This window comes from Anabrus simplex, chromosome 5 (assembly GCF_040414725.1).
Source record: "Anabrus simplex isolate iqAnaSimp1 chromosome 5, ASM4041472v1, whole genome shotgun sequence".
Taxonomy (NCBI): Eukaryota; Metazoa; Arthropoda; class Insecta; order Orthoptera; family Tettigoniidae; genus Anabrus; species Anabrus simplex.
The window spans coordinates 198,920,864-198,938,697 of NC_090269.1; the positions used below are offsets into that span (position 1 = coordinate 198,920,864).

The following is a 17,834-nucleotide window of genomic DNA, read 5'->3' on the forward strand; positions in this document are numbered from 1 at the left end:
GGGCTAATTCCAATCGATCATGTTCCGAGTATTCTTTCAATACAGTCAACACTAGAACAGACTTGAACTTCAAGAGGTGGCATTAGTTTAAACGGGCGAGCTGACGATGATGGAGAAAATGGATGCGGGTTTAAACTAGTTACTAAAGTTAAACAGGTTTAATTTATGCCAGGTTTAACTCGATTTGGAGAAAATGGCCCTTAGTCTTAGTCTTTGTCCCTATGTGGATCAGTGATAATGTGGCAGCCTCCAAATCTAAAGATTTGGGTTCAAACCCTGCAGAAGTAGTGAGATTTTTAGGAGAGAAAAATCCATTTGACACTCATGCTGCTGTACAATGTCAACATGTAAGAGAACTCTGGTGACTCATTTGGTGTTTATCCAACAAAATTAATGGAAACTCAGTGATAAATTGCCCAAGAGAAATCTGATTTTCTCTGCTGTCTGGTGGAGTAAATTGAAACATCAAAATTGATGTGCAGGCAGCCTAAATGGTTTTAAATTCGTGTTCAGTAACTGAGACCATATCATCATCATCATATTATTATTAATGCTGATTGTCATCATACTTCCTGCATTTCTGCTCATGTAACCAGATTGCAAGTTAGTGGCAGCCTGTCATTGAGGCCAAGTCATCTTTATAAGCCAGCAGTAATTCCATCTTACTCTTCTGCCTTGCCATTTGATTCTCTTTAGGAAATAATTCCTGTAAACTTTAAAGTTGTGAAGCAGGTTAGGAATATATCCCAAGAGAGTAGAATTTATTCTTGTCCTTTTGTGTTTTTTGTTTGTCCTTGTCTCTCCTTTCTGATATTCCCTCTTTCCACATTGACCCGTCATTGTTTATATGTACCAGTATATGATTTTATAGGGGCTGCCTGGCTGAGGCAGTAAAGGCGTGCTCAGTTCACCCGGAATTACATAGGTTCGATTCCGCATCAGGAAGTCAAAATAATTTATGAAATGAGAATCCACTTCCAGGGGTTCATATGGTCCTGAGGTTCACTCAGCCTACACCAAAAATGAGCACCAGGTTAATTCCTGGGGGCAAAGGCGGCCGGGTGCAGAGCTAATCTCTCTACCCTATCAAGTGCCAAGGATGGCATGTATGGAAATGACTTTACTTTGCTTTTTTTTTTTCATGTGTATACCCTCATTCCAAGCTTTCCATTCTTAATTTTGTTTGTCACTAAATTTATTCACTTTATTGTAGATTGTTTTGTGTGGTAGAGCCATGCTGTTGGAGAATTACTCGTAATTGCCAAACTTTCTATTTGCCTGCCTAATAAGGTATAAGACTGTGTAAACATGCCATGCAGTGAACTTGATGTATTATCTTTTTTTTTTTCATTAAATTTTTGTACTCTATGCAAAAATCATAAATGAACTTCCCTTCTACTCTGATGTAAGATTATATTGATATGATGTTCTGCATTTTTTAAAGTGTATCCTTTTTCTTCTTTTCTCCTGTTGATATTCACAGTGTTATTTGCCATTACAGAACTCACAGATGATGAAAATGTCATGAACTCCCTGAATGAACGAAAAATATCCAAGAAGGAAACAATTGCTATTAGGAAGAGATTGCAAACACAGAAGGATATGCAAAACTGCTTTGGATTCGATGTAAGTAGTTTTTCTTTTTTAGGATACTATTTCTGCATTCTTTTTTGCATTCTGTACTTAGCAACTTTTCCTCCTTGAATGAATGTTATTAGGGGCTGATGGTCTCGGTGTTTTACTTGTTGAACCAACAGTTGTGACAGATTTTGCAGATTCAGCAACTACCGTCTATAAGGCTTTCTCCTTGTCAACTCAAATTATTCTTATTGAATTTTATCTCAGCCACTCCCTTTATCAGTGTTCTGTATTAGAATTATATACCGGTACACATTAAGGCCGCCATTACTGAGAGAAGTCTCAGTCTTGGTATGAAAGAGGGGATGAGGAAAGAAATTGAGGAATACAGGAGAAAAGAAACTCATTTGCTTATATGAACAAAGAAAACAGAAAATAAAATGCTCATCTATACAGAGACTAGACGCTAGGTAAAAGGATAGGAAAACTGTTGAAATTTAGTATATAACTTTTTTTTTTTTTCAAGGAATGTCTGTGTATGATAGTTGAGTGTGAACATTTCATATACTGAAGTTGTGGCACGGTTAATTGACATGCAAGAGATTTGCGTTCGCAAAAAGTATAATTTAAAAAAATGCCTACAGGCATTTACTTCCAGGGTACTTTCTGGGTCATGCACTTGTTAAATTGGAAAACTGTCGCAGCAGTAAATACATCGGAATGTCTCCTCAACAATTGTACATTTCTACATTAAGGTACAAAGTCAAATAAACAGTGATAATAGTAAACAAAATTTATTGTGAGAAACACGTCGTGAAAATGGTCTAACGAAATGTGAAAAAGCGGAAACAGGGAAACATCAACTCAGTCTCATTAGTTATTGACTGTCTTATTTTGACTGCAAACACCACATACAAAATACGTAACACTTACACAGTAGAAAAGGCAAGGATATTCACACAGACAATTTCAAATACTTTTATACACACTTCAGTCTTGCACATCATGAACAGAAAAATGAACCCCATCATCTGACGTATTCCACTACGATTTATTGCAGAAGTCAGTACAACTGATTCGGAATTTATTCGTCACTGTCCAACTCCATGTTGATTACAATGTGTGCTCTGTTGCAGCTGTTACTGCACAAGTGTGCGGGAGCATGTTCTAGGCAGATGTACTTTTCACAACCTTTGCACTGGAACCTTGTTCGTCTGTTTTTCCTTCGATCACAGAAATTGCTCCTCCCTCGGGTCGATTCCACTCCAGACCTCGTTGGAGGTTTTACATGAGAAAGTCCCAAGACTTCCTGAAGACAAAGCTTGATTGTAGTTGGGATGTGCTCAAGTTGAAGCTTCGATTTCACGTAGTCGGTGAGGTGCTGCTTGGCTGAGATTTTCTTGCGATTGTGCTCTTGATATTGTCTTTGAGAGTTATATAGGCATTTATACCAGCAATATTTAGGAAAGAGAAGAACACAACCAAAGTCCAACGTAGTGATGTCCATAACATGAAAGTAATTAATATAGCCCTATCACATTCCCAAAAACCAGGTCAATGAACGAAAAACAGTTTCATCTATACATAGATGAAACTGTTTTTACAGAACAAGTACGTAATAAACAATGAAATGAAAGGAAAAGAAGCTTGCAAACATGCAGACTGTCAGTCCGCACTCATGTAGTGGTGTTACAACAGAATGCGCTTTTAATGGAGGGTTAATTTCAATACTCCCTACAACTAAACCCAAGTAATTTTAATGAGCTACTGAAGTTGATAATGAAACATACTAATAATGCATGCTTTTAACTTCAACAATGTATTATGAAGTCAGGATAGCAGCTGTTGGTCACAGAGCAGGGTAGCCAATGATGACAAACAATTCCCATTTACTGCAGAAATAATATATGTGCTACACATGTGTTGCTGCTGCAGTAACCAGAAAATTCCAAACTCATAAAATTATGTTTAGAGATGGATCACATGCATGATTTCTGTACCAAATGATGCATCCTGATGTACTCTATATGGATACAAGTCTAACTCAAAACCACCAAAAATGTTGCGTGTGATTTCTGAAATAACCGATTCAATTCCTATCCTCGCCGCTAGATGGGGGCTTCATTCATTCCATTCCTGATCTGGTCAAATGACTGGAAACAGGCTGTGAATTTTCATTTTCATTGATGCCCTGAATTCAAATATGCCATTTGTTTTTGCTTAGTAGCTCTAGTTTCTATGATATGATATTTTTGTGAAACATATATTACGCTATCATAAAAAGAAGCAAAGTCAAAGCAAAGTCACCTTTGTACAGGCCATGAAGGCCCTTGGAGGAGTGGAAGGTAAAGGCTTCCACCATTGTTAACCTCGGCATGTGATGGGGTAGAGTGGTTAGCTGTACGCCCGGCAGCCTTTGCCCCCAGGAATTAACCTGGTACTCATTTTTAGTGTAAGCTGAGTGAACCTCAGGACCATATGCACCTCCGAAAGTAGAAATCTCGTTTCTTAAATTTTACTATTTCCTGGCGAGGATTCGAACCCACGTCCTTCCAGGCGAACCGAGCACGCCTTTACCGCCTTGGCCAGGCAGCCCCTATTGCGCTATCATATGGTAATAAAAACTAAACATGGAATTTTCATTATTATGTTATACAAATATTATACAAACATTGAGGAAAACCAGCTAGTCACTGAACACTTTGGAAGCTTCTTTCCTGTGACATTCTTGAATGTACTTTGAAACAGTCCCATTTTAAGCTCCAGCAGTAATCTTCCATCAAGTGAATGTTCCATCTTCCTTGGTAGCGGTCCTCTACAGTTTTAATGCCCTGGCAAAATTGTTTACCTTGTTCCTCACTGATGTCTTCTAAATTTTCAGAAAAACGGTCTAAATGGTTGTGTAAATTGTGCACCTTAATACTCGTGTTGCACCCCAGTGATTTGAAACTTTTAAGCATCTCGTTTACCAGTTTAACATAGTTTTCAGCTTTGTGTTTGCCTAGAAGTTTTTATAACTGCCACAAATGAAGTCCAAGCTTTTAGCTCAGCTTTGTTCATTGAATTTATGAAGTCAGAATCCTGAATGAGTTGTCTTATTTGTGGACCCTCAAATATCCCTGCTTAAATTTTTTCCATACTCATGTGATTGCATATTATTTCCTATGAATGCAAAGCATGACCCGTTCTTATCAAGGGCTTAAAAAAAAAACTGCTTCGTAAGGCCCAGGGTGATATGCAGTAGAGGAATGATGATTTTCTCTTGTTCAACTAAGGGAACATTAATTAAAAAAAACTTCCCAACATCATGTTTTCTCTCTTAGGCCACTCTTTTCTAACCCGGTGATGTGTTTTGTCTCTGTTATCCCAGAGACACAAGAAGCAAGGATATTTGGTGTGGCCACGTTGCTGGCCAAGAAGAAAGCTTACCATTTTGAAGTCCACACAAATTGCCTATTGATGTTCATGATCCTTTATCTTCTCCAAGATGAAAGCTATGGTGTTATATTGTTGTTTCTGTTTCATTGAATGAGCATTTGGTATTGAACTATACTTGTTCCCATTGTGTAGAAGAACACATTTCAAACTTCACTTTGAGCTGGCAAAAGATAGGGTAGCAAACCCTTTTCTCTTGTATGGTAAAAGGTCATTTTGGTTCCTTGTTCCAGTCAATTTTTCTCATTCAAACGGGAAGCCAGTAATTCTGAAGCTTCTTTGACAAGTTGAGATCTTTGGTGTGGTCATGGAATTTAACATGGTTGAAACATTGCGGAAGTGATGACATCACCTAATAATCACTGTCACCTTCGTATTAGAAAAGTCAGAGGGACAAAAGTCAGAGCTCTGGTAGCTAGTGAAACGATGGGATAAGCATTTCCTCTGAGTGAGGGACCGGATGATTTTGCAGAGTCTAAATCAGGATAAGTCCACGTGCTACTGTTGTTTCGATTGATTCCATTAATATTTACTAGAAAAAAGAGCAGTCATCTTAAGTGGTTTTTAGGTTCTCTCCAAACCATTGGTACACTGAATTTCAGACATTTTCTTTTCGCGCTAGTCCACTGTCGTAAATGTTCTGTACCTCTCGCACCCACTAACAGTCTGTGATGGAGTTTACATGATATTTCTCCATGATGTAATTGGATATTGGAATGTAGACTGCCTGCTTCTCAGAATGCACATAGTGCTGTTGTTGTTCGCTTGATTCTGCATGTACTGTTGGGTCCATTAATACAGGACGATCTCTCTGTTTATTGGCTGGTAAAATAATATTAATGTAATACATACTATAACTAAACAAGTGCACAAACACACAACTGACATAAAAACAAATGTACAAAACACAATTGATATTAAAAATCTGGGATGAACTATGTGTAAAATTTGAAAAATAAATTAGGCTCTAAATTCTTAGCATCTGGAGTACGCTCATCATCCAAACTCTTTTCTTTAGTTCTGATCACCAAGCCGAACACCAAAGTATCCAAAGTAAGCTCTCTTTACAAAGTCACTAACAACTTTTCAGTTTTCTTTTAACGTGCATTTTCCGCATGTGCAACAGAACACATCAGGATGATTTATACAACTTCTTCTACTTGAACTCATTTTATTTCTATTACACAACACAAATATAACAATCTAGACCACAATACATTTTAGCTTAACTTTATAACAACTTCTTCCTAACTCGGCCATCATCCCCGGTATGGTACCTCTCGCACCCACTAACAATCTGTAAATGGTGATGAAGTTTACATGATATTTCTCCATGATGTAATTGGATACTGGAATGTAGATTGCATGCTTGTCAGATTGCACATAGTGCTGCTGTTGTTTGCTTGATTCTACATGTGCTGTTGGATCCAGTATTACAGGAAGATCTCTCTGTTTATTGGCAGCTAGAATATCTACTCTTCTTGTGCTTTCATTTTCAGCTAAGCAGTTCACTTCTTCATGTACTTCCCACCCATTATCGTGAAAAGCTTTTGCAATGGGCCGAATGGACAGTAGCCGAGAACATGTCCCAATGTTTCAGTATCACCGCAGACACATCGCCTACCTTTTCTGGGAACCACTTATTTCCTTGAAGGTGCTGTGTGAAGGGGGTAATTCCTTTACCTTTTCTTTTAGGAAGAGCCCCCCCCCCCCATTTTTTAACCCCTCTTTTCTTATCCTTTCCCTGATAGTTTTGTTATTTGTTTATGTTGATTTTTCCACAGCAATATTCAAATTATGGAAGCAGTCAGCTTTTTCTTTCTCAGTATTTCTCCCCAAAGTGCATGTACGTTGTTAGATTTTTTGAGAATGTACCACATTAACACTAGAAAGACGGAGGGGTCATTTTTTACCCTTCCACGAATCAACACTCTGCTGTTGCCAATTTATCTTAGATTTAATTGAGACTGTGTGACTTTTCATCACCTAGGCTTTCAGTCGATATCAGATCCTCAAGGCCAGAGAAACATAAAACTGATAACTTTGCCCTGATACCAGAAGTATGGGAAAAGTTTGTTTCAAATTGTCAGATTTGCTACAAACCTGGAGTTTGAATTGCAGGTGATAAGCAACTGTTCTCCAGGAAAACTCGCTGTCGCTTTTTGCAATTTATGGCATCCAAGCCCGACAAATATGGGCCGAAAGTCTGGACAGCCATGGATAAAGAGTCGAAATACATCATGAATGTATTTCTTTATCTAGGAAAGGATGAACTAGCGCCCTGAAAATGTGCGTTTGGGTGATTGTGTTGTTGAGAAGTTGAATTGTGTAAGAATGCTATGTCCCGAGATCTTTTTATAGAAATTTTGAGATTTTTGAGATTCAATATCAGATCCTCAAGGGCAGAGAAACATAAAATCGATACGTTTGCCCTGATATCAGAAGTATGGGGTAGGAATGTCACTTGTGACAGGTTTGGTGTTTTTTTTTTTTTTTTTTTTCCCTCCATCATCACTGCAGCTAGCTGAAAATTGAAATCCCAGGGAACCAGTCTTCATGGTACAATTAATTGGGTACAATGGGAGGTTCGCCTGGAGGTGAAAACTTCCTGAGCAAAGTTCTAAAAAGGAACAATATAACTTCCGAATATTTATCAAGCAAGGTCTGTAAGAATGTACATGTGCTCAGTTCACTTCATCCAGATGTTCAGGTGGGAATGGACAGAAAAAAGAAACCTGACATCGTAACATGTTACAACGGAACTAAGTATGGATGATAATAATAATTATTAAATTAATACTGTAATGGTCCACCTTTTCAGTACTAATATTGAGTGTTTCTGAATTACATTGCTAAACTAGGGACTAGTTTTGGCCTTGGCTGGCCATCATCAGCCTTAATGTAATACATCTAATAACTAAACAAATACACAGACACACAACTGACATAAAAACAAATGTACAAAACACAATTGACATTAAAAATCTGGGATGAACTATGTGTAAAATTTGAAAAATATATTAGGCTCTAAATTCTTAGCATCTAGAGTATGCTCAGCATCCAAACTCTTTCTTGCATTAATATGTATAGAATTGTTAGTTCCATCACTGCTGATCATTACAATTTCAATTGCAAAACGGGAATCGGTAGATGTTGATTCTGTAGTCAGATCATCAATCACCAAATCTACTTGAGTGGTATTAGCAGTATGGAAACCACTGGACGCCACTTTAAATAACCACCAGCTGACGCAGAACTGCTAGATGGTGTTTCCACATCAACCAACGTAAATAAAATGAAATGGGAATGGAGGGAAAGAAGAAACCCTACACCATAACATGTTACAACAGAACTAAGTATGGATCACAATAATAATTATTAAATGAATGTCGTAATGGTCCACCTTTTCAATACTATAATATGTAATGGGAACATTTCATTTTATTGCGTTTGGGGTGGGTTTTGATGTTTGCCCAGTAACTGTGCATCCTCCGGTAGTGTTGTTCTTTTCCTCTCCTTTTGAGCAGAGGGTACCTTCCTTCCTTCTTGTTGGTTTGTCATGGAACCACTTTTGTTTAAGCATCCTCTTGAAAGATGTCCCATCTTTTAACTCCCTTTCTGTTCCTCCCAGTTCCTTCGCATCTTTGTTTACTTCCATCAACCATGGTGACTTGGTCTTCCTCTTTTGCCAGTAAATGAGAAGCTGGTTGGTCAGTCTACCATGATGCAACCTTTAGACGTGTCCATAAAATGCTAGGCGTCTCTTGCTGGCCACGTACATGTTTTTCATTTTTCACAGTATTTGTAGAGTTGTTAGTTGGGTCGCATTTTCTATTCATTTCCTTCTTTGACTGGTCCTAATATCTTCCTCAATATTTTTCTCTCCTGGATTTCGAGCTTGTCCGTGAGTCCCTTTCTGTTGAATATTAGACATTCTGAAGCATATAAGGCTTCAGGGCAGATGACTGTCCGATAGTGCTTCATTTTACAGTAGTGTTTTGGGAGAGACACTTTTTGTTGTAGGTGTTCTTGGTCAGCTGGTATGCCAGTTCTATCTTAACCCATTTGTTCCCAGATTTTTTTTTTTTTTTTTTTTTTTTTTTATTTTTTTTTTTCTTTCTTCGTAGGATTGCCTTGATTTTCACAAAAGTTACTCAGTAGGGGGTGTGGAACTGTAAGAAAAAATGGATTTTGAATTAACATTTTCAGGGTTATTTTTAGCCTGGCAGGATTTCCTGCCACTGGGATTAATCATTATCTGTTTCAACTTGTCACTTTTATTTGAATTTATTGTTAAAGTACTACATAATAATGCTCATCAGGTCAAACATTTGCAACAATGTGACAATATATCAACACTGATGACCGAGTCCACATTCTTACATAACTATAAAAATGTTTTGAAACAAACTAGTTAGGAAAACTTGCACTGTGTTGTTTCTTTACAAAGGTCTCACATGGTAGTGCTTGTGACATTCAGGATGAAGAGGTGTGTTACATTTTTCACACTTGTATGTTGTTCTGCCTTTATACTGCTTGCTTCTCGAATTAAGTTGCTCACTTTTTATTATCCAATGATTTCTTTCATCAAATCGTGTTGCATTGTAGGCGATGCCACTGATTTGAAATCTTGCACCGGAGCACTTCCGTTCACTTCCATACTGCAGGAGCAGTTGCTGACTAATATCTTGCTGGAACATTAGCAATGTTATGTTATTACCAAGACTTCGGGAAAGGCGCCAAGCGTTCACAACAGCTGCGTTCGGCCCCAAAACAAACAATGGCCACCACCATTTTTTGACCTGATATGAATCCTGTATGTAGCCACATATTGGTCATGTGAATGAACTCCTTCCATGTATTTATTATAGACTGCTATTAGTTTAGGTTGAGGCACTTGGATAGATTTCTTCAGTTTGGCAGACCATCTTTTAGCAGATGTAAGTGGATTGGATTTTACAGCATTACTAGCAACTGTATTGTCAAACACCTTACTAACATTATTGTATCATCATCAACTGTTTGGTCCATAGCTCCCCTTCCTTTCTTTTCTAATGATTTCTTGTCAGTGAGGGGTGCATCTCCAATCCTATTTTCTCGGATAGTCCCCGTAGCCGCCATTCTTTTTTGTGACAAATCTTCCAGAAGAGGAATGGAGGTGAAAAGAGTTAATAATGCTACCCTCGTGGAGAGATTGGGTTCCAGCAATTTTCTCAGGTACTTAAACCTGTTAGTATTCTTGATCGTTCCTTGCTTTAGATGCAGTGTACAAGGAGATACACTGATGTTTGTGATGTACCGGTACTGTGTTTTCTCAAGTGAAATATGTAGCCCTACCTTTGCTGCTTTTTGTCTGAGAACATGAGTTGTTTCGCTGTTGTTTCTATTGAATTAGATAGAAGTGCCAGGTCGTTGGCGAATGCCAAACAATATCTAGTTAACTCATTTCGCCATTATGATCCTATATATTCTACAAAGGCTGCAGCCAAAATATTCTACAAAGGCTGCAGCCAAAAGTTTTGGACGCATGTCATTCTTATGTGTGGACTCTATTAACACGTTCTTACATGGTAAGTCGCTGCTTTGCAGAAGTTTATATATATAGATTCAGTACTTGTAGGTTCCTTCCCAACTGACATTTCAGTCTTTAGAAAGGAATAAACAAATGACGAATTAAGTTCAAATCCCTCTACGTGTGACTCGATCAGTCTTGGTATGCTAACATTCATATCATACTTACACACTTCTTTTTAAGCTCCAAAAGATATTAGATTACATGCCTTCAGTACTGTCTGCCATTAAAACCAAGTCATCTGCTTAAGCCAAAAAATCTGCTTTTCTCAATTTTATCACTGAACTTTTCCCGTTGAGTTGCTTTTCTTGTCTTCATTTGACACGGTATCTTTCCTAGTCCTACAACATTCTTCTTGGGAACAAGAGTGTAAAAAGCATGAATTGAAATTGTTTAGAAAATGGACAACTACCTTGACGAAAGTAGAAGGTATATTAAAATAAAAATAAAATAGTTGCTAAAGAAGAATTTCAGCTTCATCTGATCATTTGCTGAGGACAGAAGTAGGCTATTTTCATCCCCTCTCCTCCAATATTGATGTCTGCCTCCTCTTATGTTTCCCATATGATATTATTCAGATTTCTTTTATGGTATTATGTCGTCTGCCTCCTCTTTATGTTTCCCATACGATATTATTCAGATTTCTTTTATGTTATTATGTCAGTCTGATCTACAGCTGTCTTCTAAATTGTATTGAATGGAAAGAAGCAATACTTTATTATTCAACAACTGGCTTGGTGAAACAAATGTTGCCACTATACCAGTTCATAGGAATAACATAATGGAAATGAGTATGATCTCTACCAAGGAATAATATATCAAGTAAATTTTGGAGTTGATAGGAGGGGTAGAGTTTAGGAAATATTTTAATCTGTTCCGTGCAAGACGTATGTGTCTGGCATTACTTTCTGTTGTATCTGGCTCTTTTCCAAATTTTCAAATAAACTTCTGTTGGTTTATATTTCTCTTTTGACCCCTCAGTTGTACATTGGGAAAGTCTGGGAAGTCTTCCACTTTTCCAGCCCTCATGGCCATTCTCTTCTTTTACTAGTATCCTCATTGTCGATTGGAACTCTCTATGTTACAAAGCGTTTGTGATACTCCCCCCCCCCCCTCGTCTGCTTAAAAAAGTACTCTTTAGTCTGGCATTCTTTTCCTTTACTTGTGCTAGGATTATTTCCTTTACTTTCTGTATCCAAACTCCCTTGATCAATTTATGTTGTTCTTCCAACATGATGATGTTGGGTATACAAGGCTTTCTTTAACCTTCATTCAGTGCAAGGTTGGAGCTTTTCCTCTTTCTTGTATGCTCATTGCTTAAATGACCATTAGCCCTGCATTTCTACCAATTAAGTGCGAAGCAGAGGCACACCATCTCTCTTTCGCCTCTAGTGCTTCACATCCCTACAACGTGCCCTTCACGGAGTGGCAGTTGCGGAGTGCACTCGCGCTATGCAGAGACACGGCTCCTGGACCGGACAAAATCCATAATCCAAAGATATCCTCACCCTATTCAACAGAATATGGAGTGAGGGAATGTTTCCATCTCAGTGGCGTGTGGGAATTGTGATACCAATTACCAAGCCAGGTAAAGATCCAAAACTCCTGGCCAATGTGCCTTACAAATGGCCTTTGTGAGCTATTTGAAAGGATGGTTAGCCGGTGTCTTGTATGGGCCATGGAAGAGGAAGGTCTCTTGTCTAACTGCCAGTGTGGTTTCCGCTCTCATCAGTCTGCCACTGATCACCTGGTCAGACTGGAGAGCGCCATTCAGGAGGCCTTTCTCCGGAAGGAACACCTAGTCACTGTGTTTTTTTTACCTGGAGAAAGCTTACGATACTACCTGGAGAGAATTCCATACCGCCACTCTACACCAGTGGGGATTTTAGGGAAATTTGCCAATGTTTATTGAGAACTTCATGTCCCTCTGGCTCCTTCGAGTTAGATTAGGGAATGCATTTTCTCAATATTATGTTCAAGAAAATGGAGTACCTCAGGGATCGGTACCGAGTGTCACGCGGTTCGCAATCGACATCAACAGCATAGTTGCCGCTGCTGGGCTCGCAGTTGTTCCATCACTGTATGTAGACGATTAGCTCTACATTACAGCTCCGGAAGGGTGGCGTTTGCTGAGAGACAGTTACGGCAAGCTATTACCGAGTCCACAGATGGGCCCTGCAACATGTTTTTCGATTTTCAGTCGTGAAAGCCTCAGTTGTACACTTCTATCGACGTCGGCTTATGCATCCTGAAGCAGAGCTCCGCTAGCGAAACAGTGTCTTACCAGTGGTAGACACCTGCAGATTCCTGGGTCTCCATTTTGATAAGAGACTTACATGGCAGCCCCACATCCATCAGTTGAAGGTTGCCTGCATGAAGAGACTTAACATGCTTAGGTTTCTTAGCGGCACTTCATGGGGGGACTGACCGTGTGGTGCTGCTACGATTTTACACAGCAACGGTCCTCTCCCGAATTGCCTATGGAAGTGCGGCTTATGGCTCAGCATCAAAATCTACACTGAGCCTTTTAGACAGTATTCACCATAGTGGAGTCAGGCTGGCAACGGGAGCTTTCCGTACTAGCCCCATTCCCAGCTTTCTCGCTGAAGCGGGAGTTCCAACTTTACGGGTAAGGAGGCAGCAGTTACTCCTCACGTACGCTGTCAAAATTCGTGAAATGCCGCTACATCCAAGCTATCCATATATCTTTAGTACCCAATACTACAAAAGGTACCAAAACTGGCCGAATGCCACATGGCCGCTTGGGTTTCGAATTGATAGCTTGCGTCGTGATTTGAATATTGATATCGGTTGTTGTCTTGAACAAACATTTAGCGAGATACCTCCGTGGTTAGTTCCACAACCGGATATATGTCTAGATCTACTCCGTAGACCCAAGGTGAACACGGATTCTTCCATTTCCAGGACTTCGTTCACCAATATCCGGCTGCGAGATATATCTTCACGGATGGTTCTAAAATTGGAGAAAATGTTGGTTGCTCTTTCGTCACCAATGATATGAGCACGAAGATCTCGCTTCCTAGTGCATGTAGCGTGTATACGGCGGAGCTTTACGCCATCTTAAAGGCTCTTCAGTTTGCACTGGGTGACAAAAGAAGCCACTTTCTTATATTTACCGACTCGTTAAACGCTTTGCAGTCTATTGAAGCCTGTTTCTCGGAACACCCACTGGTGCAGCAAATTCATGACCTTCTGGCCAGGTAAAGTGATGCTGGCATCAGAATCACTTTCGCATGGCTTTCAAGCCACGGTGGGATTGCGGGAAATTAACTTGCAGATGAGGCTGCAAAGGAAGTGGTACGTTTACCTCCAAGAGCTGTCAATGTACCTGCTAAAGATATTTGTTCTCAGCTACGTCAAATCTTCTTGGCATCCTGGGAATTGGAGTGGCTAGCTATCGGAACTCCCAACAAGCTGAGGTCAATTAAGAAGACCACCACAGTGAGGCAGTCCTCTTTCTGACCTTAACGGAGAGAGGCCATAGTATTGTGTAGGCTGATGATAGGTCATTTACGATCTACGTACTCTTATCTCCTAAAGAGGGAAGATCCCCCCATGTGTTCTTTTGGTGCCGACTTCACCGTGGCCCACATCCTAACAGAGTGCACCGATCTCTCTGGCCTAAGACGGACCCTCGGCCTGCAGTAAAAAAACTTGAACGCATACTATCCGATGACGCGACTATTGCTGATCTTGTAATTTGCTTTGTGCGACAGTGGATTAATCAGGAGTATGTAAATTACAAGTGTACTGTTACTCAGGAAACTCACTTTCCCTTTTGATTCATTAGTAATTTTTTGGCCTAATTCAATAAATTTTTGTTTTATTTTTTACTGTGTTTCCAAATTCCTTTGTTAAATAAATAATTTTGTTTTTATTTTCAATTTCATTTCCACTAATTTGTTCAGAGAGGATGATTACCTCATTGTACTTCCTCTTAAAACAAAAATCACCACCACCATCACCTTTTGTTATACTTCTGTAAAATCACCACTGCCACCACATGAATGTAGTATAATATCTGCTTACCGGTACCTATGCCAATCTTCTCCTATTTTATCTTTCTCATGCACACTCTAGACTTCTCAATCCCAGTGGTACTAGGTTTACAAGGCCTGCAGAGTTTTTCATGTTCTTGCCTTTTTTGGTTCTTGTAGAGGATATCTTCACTCTTTAAGGGATTGAGACCTCTCAGCCCAAATGGTACTAGGATTGCAAAGCTGCATTGCCTTTTGTGGTCTTTCACTTCTTTTAGTTTCTTTAAGGGGTTGGTGTTTGTTCTCTGTAAAAAAAAAATGTTGAGGCTTAGGTTGATAATTCTTTTGCTTTGCCTCTTCAAGCATTGCTCTACATAATCACCACCATTGTTTTTAAGACATAGTTAAACTACATTATTGCCAGGCCGAGTAGCTCAGACGGTTAAGGCACTGGCCTCCTAACCCCAACTTGGCAGGTACAATCCTGGCTCAGTCCGGTGGTATTTGAAGGTGCTCAAATACGACAGCCTTGTGTCGGTAGATTTACTGGCACGTAAAAGAACTCCTATGGGACTAAATTCCGGCACCTCGGCATATTATTATTATTATTATTATTATTATTATTATTAAAAAACTACATTATTTATCATCCAAAAGGTACACCATTACCTGAATATTTGTCACCCATTGTCAGGATCTATTCTTCTCCTTATTTCTGTGGGAAGTCACTATTATATTCTTTCACACCGGGTAGAGTAGCTGAGACGGTAGAGCACTGGTCTTCTGAGCTCAACTTGATCCTGGCTCAGTCCGGTGATATTTGATGGTGCTCAAATACATCAGCCTAGCGTCAGTAGATTTAATAGCACATCAAAAAAGTTCTGCAGGACAAAATTGCAGCATCTCAGCCTCTCTGAAATCTGTAAAAAAAAAAAAGTAGTTAGTGGGGCTTAAAACATTATTATTTTTACTTTCTAGTTTCTATGTTGTGCCTTATGCTTGTAGAGTGATGGAATATTGTTATTCTAGTTCTACTTTTCTGTTTCAGGAGGATGAAGATGAAGAGACTGCAAAAAATACCATTCAACTACTGGGAACTATGCCTTAATAGTGAATGTGTTGTGAAAGTAACTTAAAACAGATATGGCAGCATTTTTTTGTGTCCTGAAGGATTTTTGGTGCTCATCATGTTCTTGTGAGAATATTGTGCCTCACACTCAAGTACTCTTTTGCAGTATGCCGCGCGTCACATGTACATGCGTGCGAGTATGTGTTTGCGCAGTGGATTATCATCTGTTACTAGCCATCCAAACATTGTGACGTATATATATATATTGTTGAAACCGGAAAAAGAACTCATTTCGAATATATGAGAAGAACATGTATTATAACTAAATGTTGATAAATATTTTATCGCTGACTGATACGAGACAGTATATTTAAGTGGCAAGTTATGTACATATAGGAATTTTTAAAGTGACTCTGATAGCGGACAAACATCGCAATATAATTTCCAAGCTAGACACGGCCGTCTCGCATGGACCAGATGTACAAAGTGTTTTCCTTTCAAGACAGTTTTGAGTGCGTGATTATATTAATGAACATTTTGTTGTGTATGAATGATATTTAAATATGTATTTTTAGCCCTGACAGTTGTACAATTCATTTGAATCATTGGGTTAACTGCCTGTACTCATGTGATTAGAATTTGTCTTATTTGTAAACCACCATTTTTTACTGTGGAGAGTTATGCCCCTATACAGCCTTATATATTTGTGATATTCAATTATTCTATCTTCTCCCTTTGCTCTAGTCCTACAAGTTGGTTGTTATTGTTATTGCTCGCTGCTTAGTTATTTTATATCTTATTACCTAAATCCTACATTGAATTTTGTAATTTTTATCTCTCTCTTTTTATACTTATGTGCATAATGCTGAAGATTCTGTTGTGCAAAGATAGTAGCAATTTGCGAGTAATTCATCTCCTTTGTAATTGTACATAGTGATGAATGTAATTCAGGCTTCTGATTTCTCATGGAGAAGTATGAATTTGTTAATTAGCTTGTATAAGGAATTAATTTATTTTGTTGCCAAAGATAATGTTCTTAATTCTTGATCATGTACATCACCTCTAGTCTTTAGAGGCAATTTAGTTTAATTTAATGATTTCCTCACTTCCAGTAAAACAAATTAACATTTTCAAGAATAGAGAGCTTGAAATGAAGCCCATTAAGAGTTGCAGGTAAGGGCACTGGGAGGAAGGATGAATTACGTGGCTATTGCTTCCATCATTAGCATTGTCTTTGTTCATATTCACTGTGGCTGTCATTACCAATCAGGCAAACAAACTCCAAGTAGTTCATGGTGTGTTTGGAACAGGTGATTGTGTACTTTATTGATCTCGAGTGTAGTATGATCACTGCATTCAAACATACTGTGTCCTGTAAAGAAAAGAAAAACTGTATCAGATGATGAATAGAAATTTGAGATGATCTGTTTGTACAAATAGTTTGCTGTTCTTTTATTACCTAATGTCTCCCTTGAAAGGTATTTTATGCAATAGCTGATTTTCTTGACATATTTAGGATTGTAACTACAAACTAGAAAGAAATGTTCATTTTTTACTGAATTTGTATCAGATTATTCTTCTGGATATAGATTACTACACTTGTTACCTATAGAGCATCCAGAGTTAAGAAAAGACCATAGGCATTGTGGACTTACTGCCTTTCACTGTTGCCATAGTTCCTAACTGACCATGGTTTGGACACTCCTTGTGATGATCAGTGACTATATAAAATTATACAGCACCTGGTGCAGCTGTTGCAACAGTATGTGTAGTAGAAATAATAATAATAATAATAATAATAATAATAATAATAATAATAACTAGCTGAAACCTGTCAAAACATGACAGCCAATGGGGTAAATATTTATTGAAGGACTTCCTTTTAATTATACGACATTCCTTGTACTCTTATATCTTTTACAATTTTCTGTACGTCACATGGACACATATAAGTCTTAACGGCGACAACGGGATAGGAAATGGCTATATGTGGGAAGGAAGTGACCATGGCCTTAATTAAGTTACAGCCCCAGCATTTGCCCGGTGTGAAAATGGGAAACCACAAAAAACCATCTTCCGGGCTGTCAACAATGGGGTTCAACCCTACTATCTCAAACTGCCAGCTGATAGCTACACGACCTGAACCACACAGCCCCTTGCTCAATGCATTCCTTGTACCTCA

General features: G+C 38.7%; 1 protein-coding gene across 8 annotated transcripts in view; it reads left to right on the top strand.

Annotated features, from left to right (window-relative positions):
• LOC136873912 (transcriptional repressor CTCF) overlaps positions 1-17,091 on the top strand; it is a 393,845-nt gene extending 376,754 nt beyond the window's left edge. For all 8 annotated transcript variants that reach the window (XM_067147244.2, XM_067147245.2, XM_067147243.2 and 5 more), the window contains 2 exons: positions 1,502-1,626; positions 15,632-17,091. In XM_067147244.2, the coding sequence (XP_067003345.1) occupies positions 1,502-1,626; positions 15,632-15,691 (185 nt within the window). In that variant the 3' untranslated portion in view covers positions 15,692-17,091. The remainder of the gene's footprint in view (positions 1-1,501; positions 1,627-15,631) is intronic.
• The last annotated feature ends 743 nt before the right edge of the window (positions 17,092-17,834 follow it).